The following is an 18,591-nucleotide window of genomic DNA, read 5'->3' as shown; positions in this document are numbered from 1 at the left end:
TCTCAGATATATAATTCTTGGTTGCTAACAAGTGCTAGCTTAAAAACAGAATAGAAAAATCAACAAACAACATAAATGGCAGCTGAAATTAAATAAAAACAACCAATATTGCCTTTAAAATAAAATTCTGGTCAAGGAATGGGATGAGAAGAGAAAGAGGGCTAATTATTTATTCCAAATTGTTAAGGCAAGTTTTAAATGTAGATTTGTACTAATAAATATTATTTCTCATGTTGAGTTAAGACATTTTAATCAAAATTATCAAATCTCCACTATAATTATTTTTCAAAAATACAGACATGCTCTTAAGATATGTCAAATTCAATACAATATCAATAAATCACAACTTACCTCTGAAGAGAAGTGTCGTCCTGATTCTTGCCTTCTTTGTTGGACTTCCTGGCACTGATTTCATGCTACGGATACATAAAAATACCTTCAGTTAATGTTCCTCAAATACCTCTTTAAGCAGTAAATCATCTTTCTCCCATTTGATGTCACCTAGATAAGTTGGGATCACACATCCCAGATTTCCCAGTCAGAATGGGAAACCTACCATGTTACAGAAGGTTTCATTAAATTAAGGAACTCATCTCTGCTACAAAGGATTGGATACAAAGATTGTAGACTTGGCCATATCTCTATAAAAGGAGAGATGTGTTAGTCCCTAACTTGACTAGGGCTAAGTACACCTGACAGAAGTCCATTTCAACTGCAACGTTTTGTTCTGGACATCAAGTGGTGGTGAACCTTTTACTCACCAAGTGCCGAACAAGTACACGCTTTGTGCGCTTCACGCGCATGCGTACCATCCGTGCTAACATACAGCTCCTCCCCATGTGCTGCACATCCAACCACACCATCTGCACAAGCGCAGTTTTTGCGTGCACCCCCCACCGTGCGCTGCATGCACAATTGCATGCATATATACATGATTTTTGTGTGCACAATGCACATGCACAAATGCCATCTGCACATGCGCATGCTGCACACCAGTACTCTTGCAGTGTGCGCAAACATGCACGTGTGCGCAGGAGAGCTCCAAAGACCAGCTGGGTTCCCTGAATTGCACTCATGAGCACCAGAGGCCCGAACACCAGCTGGGGCACGCGCACATGCACAGCTGCAGATGAGTTCAGCAACAGCTTGCATGCCCAGAAAAATGGTGCGCCACTTCCGGCATGTGTGCCATAGGTTCGCCATCACGGTCATAGAGAGATGTTTCCTTTCCATATTACAATTGTACCTCTTTTCGCCTCCAAGAAAACCACCATCTTCCAGCTTTCTTGGGCATCTTCTCTTTCATTAATCTATCAACAGTATTCTGAAACCACAAGAAAGATGAAGAAATGTTATGGTGAATTGGTTTGAATCCAAAAGCAACTCTTACAATCTTAATTAAGAATCGTAATAGTCCCGCAGTTATTGGGTAATCATGTCATCAATGCCAAATATCTAATTCAAGAATGAAGCAACCAGCTCACCACTTTCAATGTTCCCAAGAATATGATATCATAGACGGATATGAGTATTGCTGCAATTGGTTCAACAGCGTGAATAAATTCAGGAAAGCAAAAAAAAAGGAAAGTCAGAAGAGACTTTCAAGCTTCAAGGAGAATGCAGAATGGCACTGAACTACAAAGTCTATTCTGTGGAGTCCTTGGTTCTCTCTCAGCTTGGTTGTTTGCTTGCAGATGTTTCATTAAGAGATTAGGTAATATCAGTGCTAGTAAGTATGAGATTTGTTTCTTGTTTACATACAGTAGCTTAAGACCCTATTCTGTGGTGGAAATAAGTCATTTACCTCAGAAGGTGGTATATATTTTGAAGTAAAGTAATAAGGCCTGCTTCAGTTTTTTTTAAAATTTATTTTTGTCACAACATTATATACAAGAACATATAATGAAAGAAAACAATAGGACAGGAACGGTAGGCACTTTTGTGCACTTATGCACGCCCCTTATGCACATAGAGCTAACAGGCTGGATATTTTCTCATTGAAATTATAGCAAGGTTTTTAAAAAAAAATTGGACATGTTGGGTACTAATTTAAAAGCCAAAGTTTTCCAAACTGACAACTTGCTAAGAGGCAACAGCAGAGGCTGTTCCACCGGGGTGCTTTCTAACTGGCGGGGGATGTGTTCTAAAATATTAATTGCCAAGAATTTGAGTGTAGAGCAATTTTCCTCAGAAATGGTTCCTGAAAATAAACACATAGGATTATAAATCTTTATATGCCAGTGTAGTCTATAATATTGTGTTGCCAATTAGAACTTCCTATGCTGGACTTAAGCCTAAGTATCTCTTTTTATTACATTTACTTCTGAACTTGTGTTTTTTTTCTCAATACCTGTCAAGCCCCTCTAACTTGAATTTATAACTATTTTCTCTATGTTTGGGAAGATGGCCTATTGCATTGACTAACCTTCTGCGTTGATTTTCAATAAATTCTTTGTGCCGTTGAACAGTGTATTGTCTTTATGTTAACACATATGTTATGTGTATTGTCTTTATGTTAATAATGGTTAGAATTGCATTTTTAATTGCAATAAACATTGAAAGAGACAATTGTTTGGTCAACAATATATAAGATTTTTTTCTGATTTTTTTTTCCTTTCAAGAACTTCAAGGAAAATTTTCCATTTACATAATTTGCTTTTTCTGCATAGCTAGGAATTTTATTAATAGAGTTATTGCCATTCTATTTGTTTTAACTACACACATTTTACTTCAACCAGTTCAAGTTGGTTCTCAAACAATGAAATATCTCTCCTTCCTTCCTTCCTTCCTTCCTTTTATCCATCACCTATTCCTAAAGCCTGAATGTATTTGCATATATTAGAATGTTTTTCAGTACAATATACTACATTGGCATAGTATCAGAAATCACACATTGAGGATATAAGATTTAAAAATAATCCAGGCAAACTAAATATTTTTTTTCTGACACCTATCTCATATTAAGGAAAATTTTAAAAAGAGTAAGGCAACAACCTCTGTGTGTGGCTGTTACCTGGTTCTTGATTTGGAAGATGAACAATAAAATAGATTTTGCTATCCAAAGCTGATTATATCATCCCTGACAAACTCAAATACAAGGCAATAGATTGTGGAAAGACTAAATAGAAATGAAGATTTTGATGCAAAGGGTTACGAAGTGGGAACTGTAAATGTTAAGACTATGTTGCTTAAAATTTACTATTATATTTTCTTCTTCCAATAAATGAAAGGAAAAGTATTCAATGTAATCTACATAATAGGAATTTAATGAAATTTGCAATATGAAACTTTAATCTATAAACCATATCTTAACTATTAACTACTAAGTTAAAGTGTTTTCTATTGTTAATATACAAGAAATTGCAAAATGATGAAGGCTGAACTATAAACAATAATGTAAGTGGAAATACTTTCTTTGTAATTTACAATGACATCAAGTTTAACTTGTTTTGCTACTTCATTATTCAAATACATGCTTTGAACTATAGGACATTTGCAGTAGAGCATCTTCTTTAGTTATCTTACTGTAGAATTTGTTTTTAAAGATAACCAACAGCTATTCATCCTCTTGGTTTATGCAATTCTATCCTACTATTTGAAAATATATGATGAATAGGTTTTATTTGGGGAATAAGCCTAATTCATATGTTAACGAGTAACAAGAAAAAATACTTTGAGCATTATGGTCAAATTCTGAAAAGCTGATCTATTTATCACATAATTTTATTAGGTCACCCTCCATCAACCTTTTCCTCACTTTCTATTATTATTTTCATGATTATTAATTTTGAACATGTATCATTAATACAGTTCATGTATGTTTTTCTTCTGTTAAGTAGTTTAGCCAACTAATTTGAACATTACAGTGATAAAATTCAGATGGGAGACTGCATTTCACAACTTAGCTAATTATATTTCCAAAATATATAACTATCATAATCTCATAGTAAGTTATAGTGTCCTGTTAAATGTTTTAAGAATTTGTGGGTGTATAAAATATGTAGTTACATTTGGATTGGTAAAATAGAATATGGAAAATGGAATATAACTTCCAATCCTAGCATCTAATATTTGAACATCATGTCCATAAAATATAAGCACATATCTGGGCAAGTAAATTGTCATTTTTAAAAATTCATCTTACAAGTGTGATTATCATTCTCTGGAAATGAAAAAACAAGAATTCATAAAAGCTGTACAGAAAGAAGATAAGTTTGATAAATGATTGCTGTAATAGCATTCAAAAGCATTAAGATAACCTGAAAGTTTGGATAAAAGGTTTTCTTCTCAATAGGCCTGATTAATTAGTCTGGTCATTTGGAGAGATAATACCAATTAGTTTATTAGGATAAAAATTGTTTAGCTTACTAGAGGTTAAGAAATTATATTACACCATTCTTTAAATGTTGAAGCATAAAAACCTAAGCATAAAAACCTATACTTCACTAGCTGGACACCTGTGCTTCACTACGTAACTATGTGATCGGGCATTAAATTGACACTTATAGCCTGAAACTTAATGAAGAATTGACACTTAAAGCCTGAAACTTAATGAAGAATTGACACTTAAAGCCTGAAACTTAATGAAGAATGCGTAGCTCCGTAGCATCAGAGCGTGTTAATATAAGGCAACTAGCAGTTGGGACAGAGTTCTTTTCAGGTGGGGAGGGGTAGTAGAACGTTTAACTCCTTAGCATCAGAGCGTGTTAATATAAGGCAACTGGCAGTTGGGACAGAGTTCTTTTCAGGTGGGGAGGGGGAGTAGAACGTCTAACTCCTTAGCATCAGAGCCTGTGAATATAATACTATATATGAAATACTAATTATCTGATGTTCATTTCAAAAAATCCTTTCTTAGCGAGCACCTAGAATCCAAGAGGAACATACATGCCAAATTTCAAGTTTGTAGGCTTTGCTGTTCTGGAGATTTCATAATGAGTTAGTGGTACTTGGCTTTTATATATATATAGATTACTAAACACAAATTCATATTAACTTACTTTGGGAAGATTCTTTTGGAATGTCTGTAGCGAGAGAATCATAGGAGCTGCAACTGCCCAATTGTAGTATCTGCAATTAGTGAGGGGGGGGAAATAATCTGTATATAGCTGCATGAGCCTGATAGCGAAGTAATAGATGGAAAATGATCATCAAGATTACAGAACTGAAAGATGATTGCAGTACAAATGGATGAATCTATGTATATGTTTAAGCACTGCACCAAATTATTTGCTTAAGCACATTACATCCTAACAACACCACAAACCAATGGCAAAGCCCAATGTTTCAACCCAGCCAGACTCAACTAAATCTCTTTTTTTTTTGTTTTTTTTTTTGAATTTATATCCCGCCCTTCTCTGAAGACTCAGGGCGGCTTACATTGTGTTAAGCAATAGTCTTCATCCATTTGTATATTATATACAAAGTCAACTTTTATTGCCCCCAACAATCTGGGTCGTCATTTTACCTACCTTATAAAGGATGGAAGGCTGAGTCAACCTTGGGCCTGGTGGGACTTGAACTTGCAGTAATTGCAAGCAGCTGTGTTAATAACAGACTGCTTAGTCTGTTGAGCCACCAGAGGCCCTTATGAAGTTTCATGAAGTATGTGAGATATTTGCGATGGGCAGCTGAAGCGTACTATAAATCTGCAGGTATATGTGTGTCTGTTTCATAAATATATAACTGAAATAGGTTTCATTATATGTTTTCATAAAAATCTAAATCTGGTTTCCTAGCTAGCTTCTAGAAGGAAGGCTGAGCCTATAATAACATTTGCAGTCCAGTGCATGACAAGCCAATTCGAGCTACAATATATTTTCTGCTGTCATGGTTGCTGAACTCAGTTTATGAAAGTGTATGAGCTTTTATTCTCACATATAGATCTTTTTAAAAAACTTTTTGGGGAATGATTGGGAGCCAGAATACATAAGAGGGGAATGCAAGGTCCATCTTTATACTAAATTCACTAACTCAGCAAAGCAGGCTTTAAGGCCTTAGACTAACATTATTCTCGCAGAATACAACTAGAATTCACTCATGCACACGTACATGGCTACACAAAGCTCCTATGGAGAACACAAACACCACAAGTGAAAGTGGCATTTCTACTTACTTCTTTTGGATCTGTATTACCAGGTTTGGGTCTTCAAGAATTGCTGGGTTCTCTGCAAACTCCTGATAAGACACTATATGCTTCATAAACTTCTCTGCTGAAATGGAAGGCAATATATTTATATTTACATTTCATATTTCTAAACTGCCCATCTCCCTCAAAGAGGAGCTCTTCGATAGATAATTGTCTCCTAATTCATTCAGTAACTGGATATTATTTTCTCCTCCCAATAAATACCTCCTTTAGAACAACTTTATCAGATAGTACTGTAGAATGCCAACTCAAAGTCAGATCTTTATTAAAAAAACTCTTACAGTACTAAATTGAATTCCCTCCTTTGCCGCTAAACATACCATGAGTTAATTCTCCATCGTCTCCAAGACCTCCACAGAGAGACAAGAGAATGGGGTTATTTTCTATAGGTTCTGGCACATTATCTGCATTGCTGTCACCTGTTGCACCGCCCAGCACATGGGGATGAGAGAAGATTCCAGGGTCAGATTGTGCTCGTGGCCAATTCAGTTCAGCATCCCTGAAAACCAAATAATAACAACATCAATAGCATGGTATACATGTTGTTGTTGTTGTTGTTGTTGTTAAATCTTCTAAATTATGACTCTTCCATTTAAATTCTGGTAAGAAACCTATGGCCCTTGGACTCCAACTTCTCTGTAATCATTATTCCCAGCCCTTGGACTGGTAGAAATTGTAGTCGAGTAATTTTTGAAAAAATCACAAGTTTCCTTATTTTTGCTTCATTTATTTATAAACACACACATCTAAAATGTCATGTTACTTGTACTGGATTAATATTAATCAATCCAGTACATATATTAATCTGAATATAGACAGGCTGTCTCACATTTTCTGAAACAGTTTGCACATAAATAATAGTTTTATGCCATATACATGTGTTATGGACTTATGGAATCCAGATTTCATCTTCTCTAATGTGGTAATAAGTTATTAAGAAACCAAACTATTAGTTGCAAGGCTTCTGGAGTTGCCCATTGCACATAATAACCTTTAACTATTGGCAGATTGTAGGGCAGATTGATTATCCTGTTCATATTCCCACTTTTTAAGGACTTTGATAAATTTTGCTAATATACAGAAGCTTCAATAGCATCTCCAGTGACTACAACTAAATTCTTTAGACTATGTCTTAACTTGAAGATTAGAAAAAACTTTGTCACAACAATGAAACATGCTACTCTGGTATATCATGGGCTTCCTTCTGATGAATAATTTTAATTTTATGTGAACGTTGGTCATGATTAAATTCCTGCATTTTGCTTTGGTCAAGACATTCAAGGGTCTTTCCTACTGTAACTTGAATTCAATCATTCTTATTTCTCATCTATAGTTTCTCCAAAGAAATCAGAAACAATAGCCATACCTCTTGGGGAAATAAAGTGCTAATTGCTCCGCATCCAAGTTAGAAAGATCGTCTAAATAAATATCACTAGGTCCCAGGTGACGGTTTTTCTTTATGGAACCTCAAAGAGATTAAGAAATGATTACAATGGCCCAGATAATTTAAGGAAGACACTGTATTTCTGTAGACATTTCTGTAATCACTCACCCTAATAATGAAGACAGTCCACCCCCCCAAAAAAAGACTCAGTGAGTACCTACCATGTTTCCCCAAAAATAAAACAATGTCTTTTATTTTTTTGAACCCTGAAATAAGCGCTTGGCCTTATTGCCATGTGCTCAAAAGCTCGATTGGGCTTATTATCAGGGATCTCTTATTTTGGGGAAAACAAGGTATATACTATATAATTTTTTTTAAAAAAAATCCATAGCACAATTTCATAGAATATGAAGAATTTAGTTAGTAAGGTGATATCAAGGTGGTTTCAATTTCTGATGACTGGATTAACACAAAATGGTCAGAATTTTATGTGGTGACATATTGCCCAAGGTCATCCCCCACTCTTTTATCCTTTGTAAAATGGGTAAAAGCAATCCTCTTGAACAGAGCATTTAGGAACAAATATTTTTAACTGGAAGTCAACAACTGGTTTTGTTTTCTTTGGTATTTCATTATATGTTTCAGTACTTTCAATATTATAAATTGCATAAAGTCTGACAAGAAAGCTGCATAAATATTTTTGTAATTAATCCCCTTTCCTCCTTTAATGTCCATGTCCCTCCAGGGACATGGACATTATAAACTCATTTATTTCATTATCTGCAAAATAGACTTCTGAATTCAGGCTGAACATTCTAAAGTGGTATTTCAACTTGGAGGGCTCTTTCTTATGGATACAAAATGTAAACAGACCTTTTGCAAGTACAGATAGTTTTTGTCTTACAACCACAATTGGGATCAGAATTTTTATTGCTAAGCAAAGCAATTGTAAAATGAGTTGTGCCCAATTTTACTTTTTTGCCATGGTTCTTAAGCAAATCACTGCAGTTATTAAGCACATCATATGATCATTAAGCAAATCTGGTTTCTCCAATCAACTTTTTGTCGTTGTTATTACAAACAGAGCTGGGAAGGTCACAAATAGTGATCATATGACCCGCAGGATGCTGTCACTGTCATAAATATTTGATGATTGCCAAATGTCTGAATTTTCATCATGTGACCATGGGGAATACTGCAATGGTTGTGAGTCACTTTTCAGTGCCATTCTAACTTTGAATGGTTGCTAAAATAAATGGTTATAAGTAAAGAACTACCTGTACTTGATTTAGGACTCTTGATGGTTTCTATAGTTGGGTATGGAAAAGGGTTGGGAGGGACAGAATGTGTTGAAGAACGGAACCCCTTCTCCTATCCTCAAACTATAAATAATGTTCAAGGTTCTTCAGGAGAATGGGAAAAGATTCCTCAGTGAGTTCCAAGTACATTTGGAAGGCTCCATTCTAGGTTGATCAACACAGCAAAAAGAAACATTCCTCTTAAGAGTTTGAGGATGCCCATTACACTTTGTTCACAGACTCCTCAACTATATTGTAATAGCTTTCCATCTCCACTTACTCCTTCTCTTCTCCTGGTTCACCTCTGGATCACTGCTGGGTTCTATGCTTGACAAAGGTTTTTTCAAAGAAGGCACTTCCAAATCTGGATATGTAGTCTGCACATCTGTCTCCTTGATAGAATTTGATCTGTTGTCTTCTGCATTTGCTGCTATTACTTCTGTATCTCCTGGAAGTCCACAATCAGGGTCCACTTGATCTATAGCCATGCAAATGGAAGGACAGGCGTCTTCATCTCCCCGAAGTCCATTTCCGGAAGGAAAAACAGGGGTTGGCTTAATTATGGGAGAAGATGCTGTATCATCAGAGTCTGCTATTCCCAGGTCACTTTCTGAGCCAGCTGTAATAGCCACAAAGTGAGTTGTCTCGTCCATAGGGATAATAGTAGTTGGGTCATTGGCTGCTGTTGCAAAGACATTTGAGACAGGTTCGGTTGCTTCTACACGGTCTGATTTGCTCATCTTGAAAAGGAAAAAGTCTTGTGAAACATCTCGGAAAAGAGATAAAACAAAACGATTTTGGGGACACAATTGGTTTTTTTTTTCTTCTAACCCTAATGGGCCAGATAAGTCACACACAGGCCACAGCCACGCAAGCACGATCCGGCCCATGACGCAATCGATTTTGACACCCGTGCTACAGGTGCACATGTATACAAGATACTACTGCCAAATGAATAATTTTACTGGAATTCAAACCAAGATTGCAGAATAATAAAAAAAATTGCAAAGAAATGAATTAACTTTTTAAATGTTTTATTTAAGTTTAATTTTAAAATTAATTTTAATTTTTGAATATTAAAAATATTAAATATAAATAACATTTTCTTGAAGTATCCTATTTGTATAAAAAAGGGATAAGGGTTTTCATAAAGTCACACCCTTTGGTTTAAATTACTTTCACATGCAATTATTTGTTAATTTATGATATATTGATATAATTCAGAAATACACTGTCTGAGGTCACAAGTAAATTCCAAACTTCTGGTCTCATTGATCCCTGTTGAGTAATAGTTGCTGAAAAGTTTTGCAACTCTGAAGCAAGGACAATTCCAAAATTGTAATATAATCCTTAAATAACCATAGTATTGATTGAAACCCCTTATTTCTAGTGGTTTCTGCCCAACCACCAAGAACTAGAAAAGTGGACTTTCTATAGAAATTGCCCCTTTAAGTAGGTCTGTAACCCAAGTACAGATTGGGGTGGTATAAAAGTCTAGTAAATCCATCCATCCATCCATCCATCCATCCATCCATCCATCCTCAGGAAAATACTGAAAACCCTATCCTGGCTCATCTATGGCATACATCCTTGCCTACCTTATATCATTTATTTGTGTATTTCAGTTCCTGTCTCCACCTCTCTGAAATATTACATATTAGACCATCCTGTTATAAAGACTATAAAAGGGAGTCCTACGCATACATATAAACATGTGGGTATTCTTTTCTATGATTATGATAATAATGGAGAACATTTTTGCATCTATTCATACGAGACATGAAGCTATGCATCTCAGAGATCCTTCCTTTATGTATACCCACCTCTGGAAGTCTTCCCCAGGACCATTGTAGCTGGGATTCAGAACCAAGAGGTAGTTCAGGATTTCTGATCTCCAATTCAGAATCGCTTTTTGGAGCAGATGAACAACTTTGAGAAAGGCTGGGGAGCGGAGATTAATCAGAATACTTTTAGTATTGATAGCAGAGAATATTGGTGATCTAACCTATTGCAGGTAAATTGCATGATAGAAATCAGTACAATCAAGAAATCATCATAAGAGTTTATTTAATCACATTTTTATACCGCCCTATCTCCCGAGGGACTCAGGGCGGTTTACAGCCTATTAAAAACACAAATACACAAATATAAATACAAGATAAAATACTAATTAAAAAACTTACTGAATAAGGCCGAATTTAAAATTATAATTAAACTAATAAAACCCCATTAAAAACTAAATTAAAATTAAAATCCTAGCCCAGTCCTGCGCAAATAAATAGATGTGTCTTAAGCTCGCGGTGAAAGGTTCGAAGGTCAGGAAGTTGACAGAGTCCCGGGGGAAGTTCATTCCAGAGGGTGGGAGCCCCCACAGAGAAGGCCCTTCCCCTGGGTGTCGCCAGTCGGCACTGCCTCTCGGACGTCACCCCAAGGAGTCCCTTCCTGTGAGAGCGCACGGGTCGATGGGAGGCAGTCGGTGGCAGCAGACGGTCCCGTAAGTAACCCGGCCCTAAGCCATGGAGCGCTTTGAAGATGGTTACCAAGACCTTGAAGCGCACCCGGAAGGCCACAGGTAGCCAGTGCAGTCTGCGCAGGAGTGGTGTCACATGGGATGTAATTGTTGATGTAATAGATCAGGAAAGAGGAGTTTAGGAGTATCAGTAACTTCAGAGAGCAAAATCAATTGAAGGATTAGAAAAAGAATCTGGCTATTTTATTCCTGTCATCTAGTCACTCCTAAGAAGAAACAGCTTCAGCCTTCAACCTTCAACTGTCTACCGTGGACCTCACCCCATTCCTAAGAGGTCTGTAAAGGGGGTGTACATAAGTGCACTAGCATACCTATTGTCCCTGTCCTACTGTCCCCATTTATTTGCATTCATTTCCTTCATTCATTCATGTCCATGTTCATATTCATACCTGCTATCTTGCATGTTTGACAAACTAATAAATAAAATAAAACAAAACAAAACAAAACAAATAAAATAAAATAAAATAAGGAAGAGTGCTTATCCTTTTCTTTCATTTAGTTCCACCATTTTCTCTAACCTGAATCTCCTGATTCCCAATCAATATTATAGCCAAAACTGATTCAATCCTATTATCTTCAAACAAATAATATCATCACCACTTCTGTATTAGCTCCTGGGACATACAAGCAACTGGAAGAGTGCAACTGGAAAAGTGATCCAAGATCACTTTTCTTCTCTGACCATTGTGCTCCCTGAAAACTCAGTACGATAGCCTTCTTCTATTTACTCTCCAGAAATTCTAGATATTAGTTAAATGTCAATCATAATATCCAGCTAGGCCCCTTAGATGTCATGAACCTCTTCAGAGAGTGCCAAGTTTGAGAAACCTACTATATTTCAGTTCTTCTAATACTACCAAGGTCACTCCATATTCCCATACTAGCCAAGATCCAGAGTTCTTCAAATATGTCCAAAAAGTTTGGATGTCCCAATAGGAACTAGATTTTTCTTTTTTAAGAAACAAAACAAAACAGATATATCGTATCAGAAATGGCATACAGATGGGATGATCCTGGGTCCATAAGTACAGCCATTGCATTTCCCGAGTCATATCTTATATTCAAACAAGTAGAACTGTTTGGCTCCTTTGCATCTCTGCTATATTTACCTCTGCAGGGGAGCTAGCTCTCCATCAGAGTATGGATGTACTTCCTGAAGTTGTAGAGTCCCATCTTCTTGTTGTTGGACATCTCCAAAGGAGTAGTACAGTGTGTTACTGATAAGGAAAGATAGAATGAAGTTAGGTACAAAGACACCTCTATAGCGATAGGTGAAATTCATGTGCACAGACCAAAATGTATAGTGCTGGCTGCCTTCAAAAAAGGGTTAGACCAATTCACAGAAGGCACAGAAATCAACAACCATTAGCCTTGTAACTGCCTCTGAAAGCCATCTTCCAGGAGACTAGTGTGTTTCCTTGTGCATTGATTGGCCAGTGTGAGAACAAACTGCTGGGCTAGATGGACCAGGGATCTGATTCAACAGGATACTTTTATAAATCTTGACATGAAAGAGCCTTGTACTGACTTGATAGCACTAGCGATAGCACTTAGACTTATATATCGCTTCACAATGTTTTGCAGCCCTCTCCAAGTGGTTTATAGTGTCAGAATATTGCCCGCAACAATCTGGGTCCTTGTTTTACCGACCTCCAAAGGATAGAAGGCTGGTCAGAATCGAACTCCTGGCAGTCAGCAGAATTAGCCTGCAATACTGCCTTCTAATCACTGCATCACCATGGCTCTTGTGAGCACTGAATAGAAATATTTCAAGTGATTTGTGACAGTTAGCTTCAGTGCTGGGAAGCTCTGTGGGTTACATCAGACTTTTAAATAACCAAATGATAGTTGCAGAATGGCCATTTGCAGACTACAGAGGAGGCAGAAATAAAATAGTAGAGGCAGTCCTTCACTTATGACTGTTTGTCCAGTGATTGTCAAAGTTATGTTGACACTGAACGAAGGGATCTACAGCCCCTGACTGAAGTTACAGCTGTAGTCATGTGATAAAAATTTGGGCACTTGGCAGCATGCAGGCCCTTATAATTGGGCACAATTAACGACCCAAATTCCAGGCCCAATGGTGGTTGCTGTGAATTGCAATTCTTTGCAGACTTACTAAAGAAAAAAGAATGGAATGAATAGAAATTCCTTCAATTCACATTTTAATGCAAGGCTTAGCTATTTTATTCTTCTGAAATCTACAGTATTTGCAAACTAAGCTACAATTATTTGTTTGTATCTGGATTTTTCAGTGCAACTTTCTGAACAATCAGTGGTAATATCTCAAAAATATATGCAAATAAAAATGCATTATGTTGCAAGAACCTGCTTGCAAAATGTGCTTATTAGAAGAATATATTCAAGAATTTCATATCCTGAAAGTAAAAAGGTATGAAAATGTATATGATTTTTTTCTGAAAAATTTAAACGAAGGCAAAGATGAGATGAAAATAATTTTCAAACGGAAAACTGAAAAACTAGTCAGAAAAATGAGAAATGGGATCATACATATGTACAACAGACCTCGCTTTTCTAAGCACAAGGATAGGACTACACATGTAATTCGTGAGAGGCTGAATTAATCCTGTTACTATTGCTTCCATATTCTTGTATAAATAAGAATATTTTAAGCAACTCTGTTATTCATACATCAGCTTGTTTCTGATGTTTTATAATCATGGAAGGCTGGGATGGGAAGAAGATGCATGTCTCAAAGGCCAAACAAAATAATGTATTCATGTTTTTATTGCTCCCAAAAGATTTTGATCTGACTTTTCAGGTGGCTCTTATAATCTAAATAAGGAGTTTTATCACACGCACTCAAAATGTCCCAGTGTGTTTTGGGACTGGAACATGCTGCTTATGTACATGCTGAATATTATATTCAGCTTTAATTAACCAGCTATGCTACTGTGATTTCTTCAATCAGTTGATTGCCAGAATACAGAAGTCTCACTAGGCTCCAAGCTCAAAGGTTTCTTGCCAGGTGAGCTTGCCAGCGGATCAAATTCTGGTTCATGACTGCAACCTTGTTCATTTGTTCACTTTAAGCAGTTATAATCCATATTTTAACAACTTTCCATGAGACTTTAATTCCAGATTATAAATATATAGCAGTATATAGGCAGCCCCAAAACAAACAAAAAGCTCACTGCGTATATTACATTAATGAAAAAAAAAATCCTGGAAAATTGAAAAAGGGTTTCTCTTGCCATTATAATAGCTTCAAAGTAGATGCTAAGCAAGGTTTCCTGAGAAAGAGTTCTGCAGCCAAAGGCCACGTTCCCCATCATCTACTTTTGCATTTGAAATGCAAAAAAAGAAAAACCACAAACTATCAGAACCTTATTTGCAAGGCTGATATTTCATTAGCTTAGCACTGCTTTCATTGGGCAAGGCAAATCGTTAGCACATACCAAGTGTTATCTGAGTTACATCTTTGTTTCCATGTCACTCATGAACAGTAACATCTATCTTTGGAACCTTTAAACTGGTTTAAATTATGAAAATTTGAACAGACTTGTTTCCAAAAGCCACAGAGCCAGTTCTCACTTCTTGTCTTTTGTCTCAGAAGATCACTCAGCAAATTCAAAGATCGCACCTGAGAAGTTGTCCATGAGCAACCTTGAGAATTTTATCAGCATGAATTCATTTGGATTGGGAAAAGGACACAAATAGGGAGGGTGTGGCACCTTATTTGTATTCAGAAAGAAAACACAAAATCTGAGACATTATTTTGCTTAAGTCCCACTTGAAAACAAGAAGGCTAGAGAAATGCCTTTCTGCCACCCAGAGACACAAAGCACATTTCATCACATTACAGCAGAATATATTAAATTGCAAATGCAAAAACACTGTGGGAGAAATTAAGATTTTGAAGTGCTACAGAGTTAAAGATCTTAAATTCAGCGTCCTTGCTCCCTGTGGGCCTCATTATTCTGAAATATAGAAAAGACAATCAACCATGACACAAATGCTCATTAGACAAGATCAAGTAATCTGAAACCTGAACATCTGCCAATGGTCCTTTAAAATTCAGTAATATATTTCGAGAAAGTTTGATTCATCAAATTAAATACAAACTGATAGTTATTTCAAGTTGTCAGAGTTTTAGCCATCTTCCTTTTCCCTCATCAGAATAGGTAGAAAATGAAAGATTTTCATAAAACCTGTGAAGAATCATAATATATGGAGGACTGATTATATTCAGTTTGGTTGAACATAAATTAGACAGGCTTTAGAGGGTATTAATATTAAATCCACATTTTATAAAGATCATCAAGTGTGCAGTGGTTTTCTATGGATTTCCTTCCCAATAAAGCTATGCAAATTTCATAATTAAAATCAGGGAAGAAATTTCTATCTGCATTTAGGGCAAACAACTAAATTAAAAATCTTACTGCCATTGAAGCCACCCTAATTTTAGAAGAATTGTTTATTTTGGTACGTTATCTTTACATCTTTCATTCATTTATTGATTTCAGATTAGAAACAAACCCTTGGAAATTAGCAGGCCAGTTTATTTATGCATTTATTTTCACATAACTAACAGCTGATTCATACTTCCCTCTTAACTTGCTTTTTCAATATATCAGCTGAAATATTGAATATAGATAGTCCTCGACTTATAACTGTTTGCTTAGATGTTGTTCTAAGTTGCGACAGACTTTAGTACTTATGACCCAGTTCTAAAGTTCTGATGACTGCCGCAGCCCTGCAGTTATGTAATCACTTGGCCTGCATTTATGGCCATTTGCAACCATCCCATGGTTCCATAACCTTTTTTGACACTTTTGCCTAAAACCAGTATTTACTTCTGGGTCTTGGCAAAACTGGACCAAATGAAACCATTGGATCGCTTAACTGCCACCAAAAAAAAAAGATAACAAAATTGAATCAGTCAATGGGGTAACCTATTTTATGACCATCACAACTTATGATCTTGATGTGCATGCTTCATTATGGTTGTACCTAGAAGACTACCTGTGTAAGTAAAGCGAAGATACTGGGTCTAGCAGATCAGCAGCTAAATGAAAAGGGGGATAAATTCAGATAGAAAAGATTCCAAGCTCAGGACCTGCCATCTCAATTAACATGAATCTCAGCAACAGCAAACTTGTTTGAAGACAAGACAGTACTACTGCCAGTTTGGTATACAATCTTACTTGGAAATCAACAATTTTCGCTTCTCCTCCAGACATCTCTCACTCTCAGTCCCTTCTTCTTCCGATGTTGAATCTGCAGATGATTCTCTTTTCTTTGGCTTCTTTTTGCGCCGTCTTTTCTTACGAGCAGCTGTATCTGAGCCCAGGCTGTCAGAGTTCCCATATAACTTGGCAGATTTGGCCACAGCATCGATGCTTTTCTCAGTAGGGATGGGAGATGTGCACAAGAAGCTTGGGATTCTCTCCTGGGAGACAGATGGCACAAATCTGATCAGTTTCTCAGCCAGGATTGAATCAGGTTTAAGCCATAACACTAGGGCAAATCAAACTGTAAACTCAGCACCAAACCAACCAACTCAAAACCAAGGATTGCATACTAGAAGAACTACATATTCTGATTTTACAAGTCTAGGATTCTAAGAGCTATGAATAGGTTTCACCCCATGCCTACCAGGAAAAAAATCAATTCTTTGGACTTGGATATTTCAGAGGGAAAGTTTGCAGTGATGTTCTCATGTTTTCCCAATGAAGAGCAATCCCTAGCAAAACCTGAGAAATCAATGAGAAATCTGATTTTGGTAAGGGTGTGTCAGTAGTGGGTTTCAAACTTTTTTACTACTGGTTCTGCGGGTGTGGCATGGTGGGCGTGGCTTGGTTGTAAAATCTCCATTCCCACTCCATTCCAGGGGAAGGGTACTGTAAAATCTCCATTCCCTCCCCCTCTAGGGGAAGGTTACTGCAAAATCCCCATTCCCTTCCAATCAGTTGGGACTCGGGAGGCAGGCAATAGGTGGGGGTGGGGCCAGTCAGAATGTTTACTACCAGTTCTCTGAACTACTCAAAATTTCCACTACCGGTCCTCCAGAACTGGTCAGAATCTGCTGAAACCCACTTCTAGGGAGTGTGTGTGTCACACAACAGGGCTTCAAAATACTATGGCTTTGGTGCAATTCAGTGTTTGTCAGCCTTAGCAATTTTAAGATGCATGGACTTCAACTCTCAGCATTCTAGGAGCTGAACTCCATAAATCTTGAAGTTGCCAAGGCTGAGAATCAGCAGTCAGGCCTACTAAGAAGTATATTTGAAAGAAATGGCCAGATGCATATTTATGTCATGTAAATATGCCCACCTTTTGTTCTTCTGACTCCTGAACAAAAAAGGCTTCCCCATTGTCACCCAGCTTCATATGCAGATTGACTGGCTCTCCATTGATTTCTATGTCAACCTAATAAAAAAGGAAAGGTCAAATTATTTTAAGTCTAGGAAGCCATTTCTGAAAAAAATCCAACCATTTCCTGTATTACAATCGGAGGGAGAGAAAATGGATCTGGTCCACACACATTTAGAAATAGAGAGATCAAAATGTAAGTTTATTTAGCAGCATTTCTTTCACGGTGCCATGAAAGATAGTGCTAAATATCAATGTTGTGTTTTTTAAAAGAGGAAATATGTTTAAGGTGTATTTCTATAGCTAGTATATATGAAATGTCTAAATCAGGGATCTCCAACCTAGGCAACTTTAAGCCTGGCGGACTTCAACTCCCAGAATTCTGGGAGTTGAAGTCCGCCAGGCTTAAAGTTGCCAAAGTTGGAGATCCCTGGTCTAAATAAATAAGAGCATGCTTACTTTTTAAAGGACCCACAAAAATCTATGGGTTTCAGTCAAATTTTATAACAGATTTCTTTACAAAACAAATAGATTACTGCAGAGGGAAAAAAGCCATGGAAATGTGAAGGTGAAGATATTATGGAGTGGGAAAGAACCTTTTTCTCAATTACTGCTAATATCCACATTGGATCTGAATTGTCACCTTTAGGGGGAAAAAAGAATAAAGGCAATGCTGCTATGACCAGGATTCTTCCACCTGACGTTCCTTGCATAAATACTGAGTGTATTTGGGTCATGGTTGTCCCAAAGGTGCTTTTTCAAGAGGCAGCTAGACTTTCTGTTTTTTCTTTGAAGACGTTTCACTTGTCATCCAAGAAGCTTCTTCAGCTCTTCACTGGACCTGGCAGGTTCCTTCAACTCCCCCATCTCCAGTTTAATTAATGCTACTTTCCAG

General features: G+C 36.8%; 1 protein-coding gene across 6 annotated transcripts in view; it reads right to left on the bottom strand.

The window, feature by feature from the left end:
* Positions 1–18,591, bottom strand: part of LPIN3 (lipin 3) — a 69,625-nt gene that overhangs the window by 13,205 nt on the left and 37,829 nt on the right. For 5 of the 6 annotated variants that reach the window (XM_058175772.1, XM_058175775.1, XM_058175774.1 and 2 more), the window contains 11 exons: positions 17,658–17,753; positions 16,529–16,773; positions 12,470–12,577; positions 10,654–10,771; positions 9,111–9,570; positions 7,515–7,614; positions 6,469–6,647; positions 6,116–6,212; positions 5,001–5,070; positions 1,247–1,324; positions 352–416 (listed from right to left, as the gene is read on the bottom strand). In XM_058175772.1, coding sequence (XP_058031755.1) covers positions 352–416; positions 1,247–1,324; positions 5,001–5,070; positions 6,116–6,212; positions 6,469–6,647; positions 7,515–7,614; positions 9,111–9,570; positions 10,654–10,771; positions 12,470–12,577; positions 16,529–16,773; positions 17,658–17,753 — 1,616 coding nt within the window. The remainder of the gene's footprint in view (positions 1–351; positions 417–1,246; positions 1,325–5,000; positions 5,071–6,115; positions 6,213–6,468; positions 6,648–7,514; positions 7,615–9,110; positions 9,571–10,653; positions 10,772–12,469; positions 12,578–16,528; positions 16,774–17,657; positions 17,754–18,591) is intronic. The other variant, XM_058175776.1, reaches the window with a different exon arrangement.

The sequence above is a fragment of the Ahaetulla prasina genome, chromosome 3, assembly GCF_028640845.1.
Source record: "Ahaetulla prasina isolate Xishuangbanna chromosome 3, ASM2864084v1, whole genome shotgun sequence".
NCBI lineage: Eukaryota > Metazoa > Chordata > Lepidosauria > Squamata > Colubridae > Ahaetulla > Ahaetulla prasina.
This window is presented reverse-complemented; position numbering and strand designations above follow the sequence as displayed.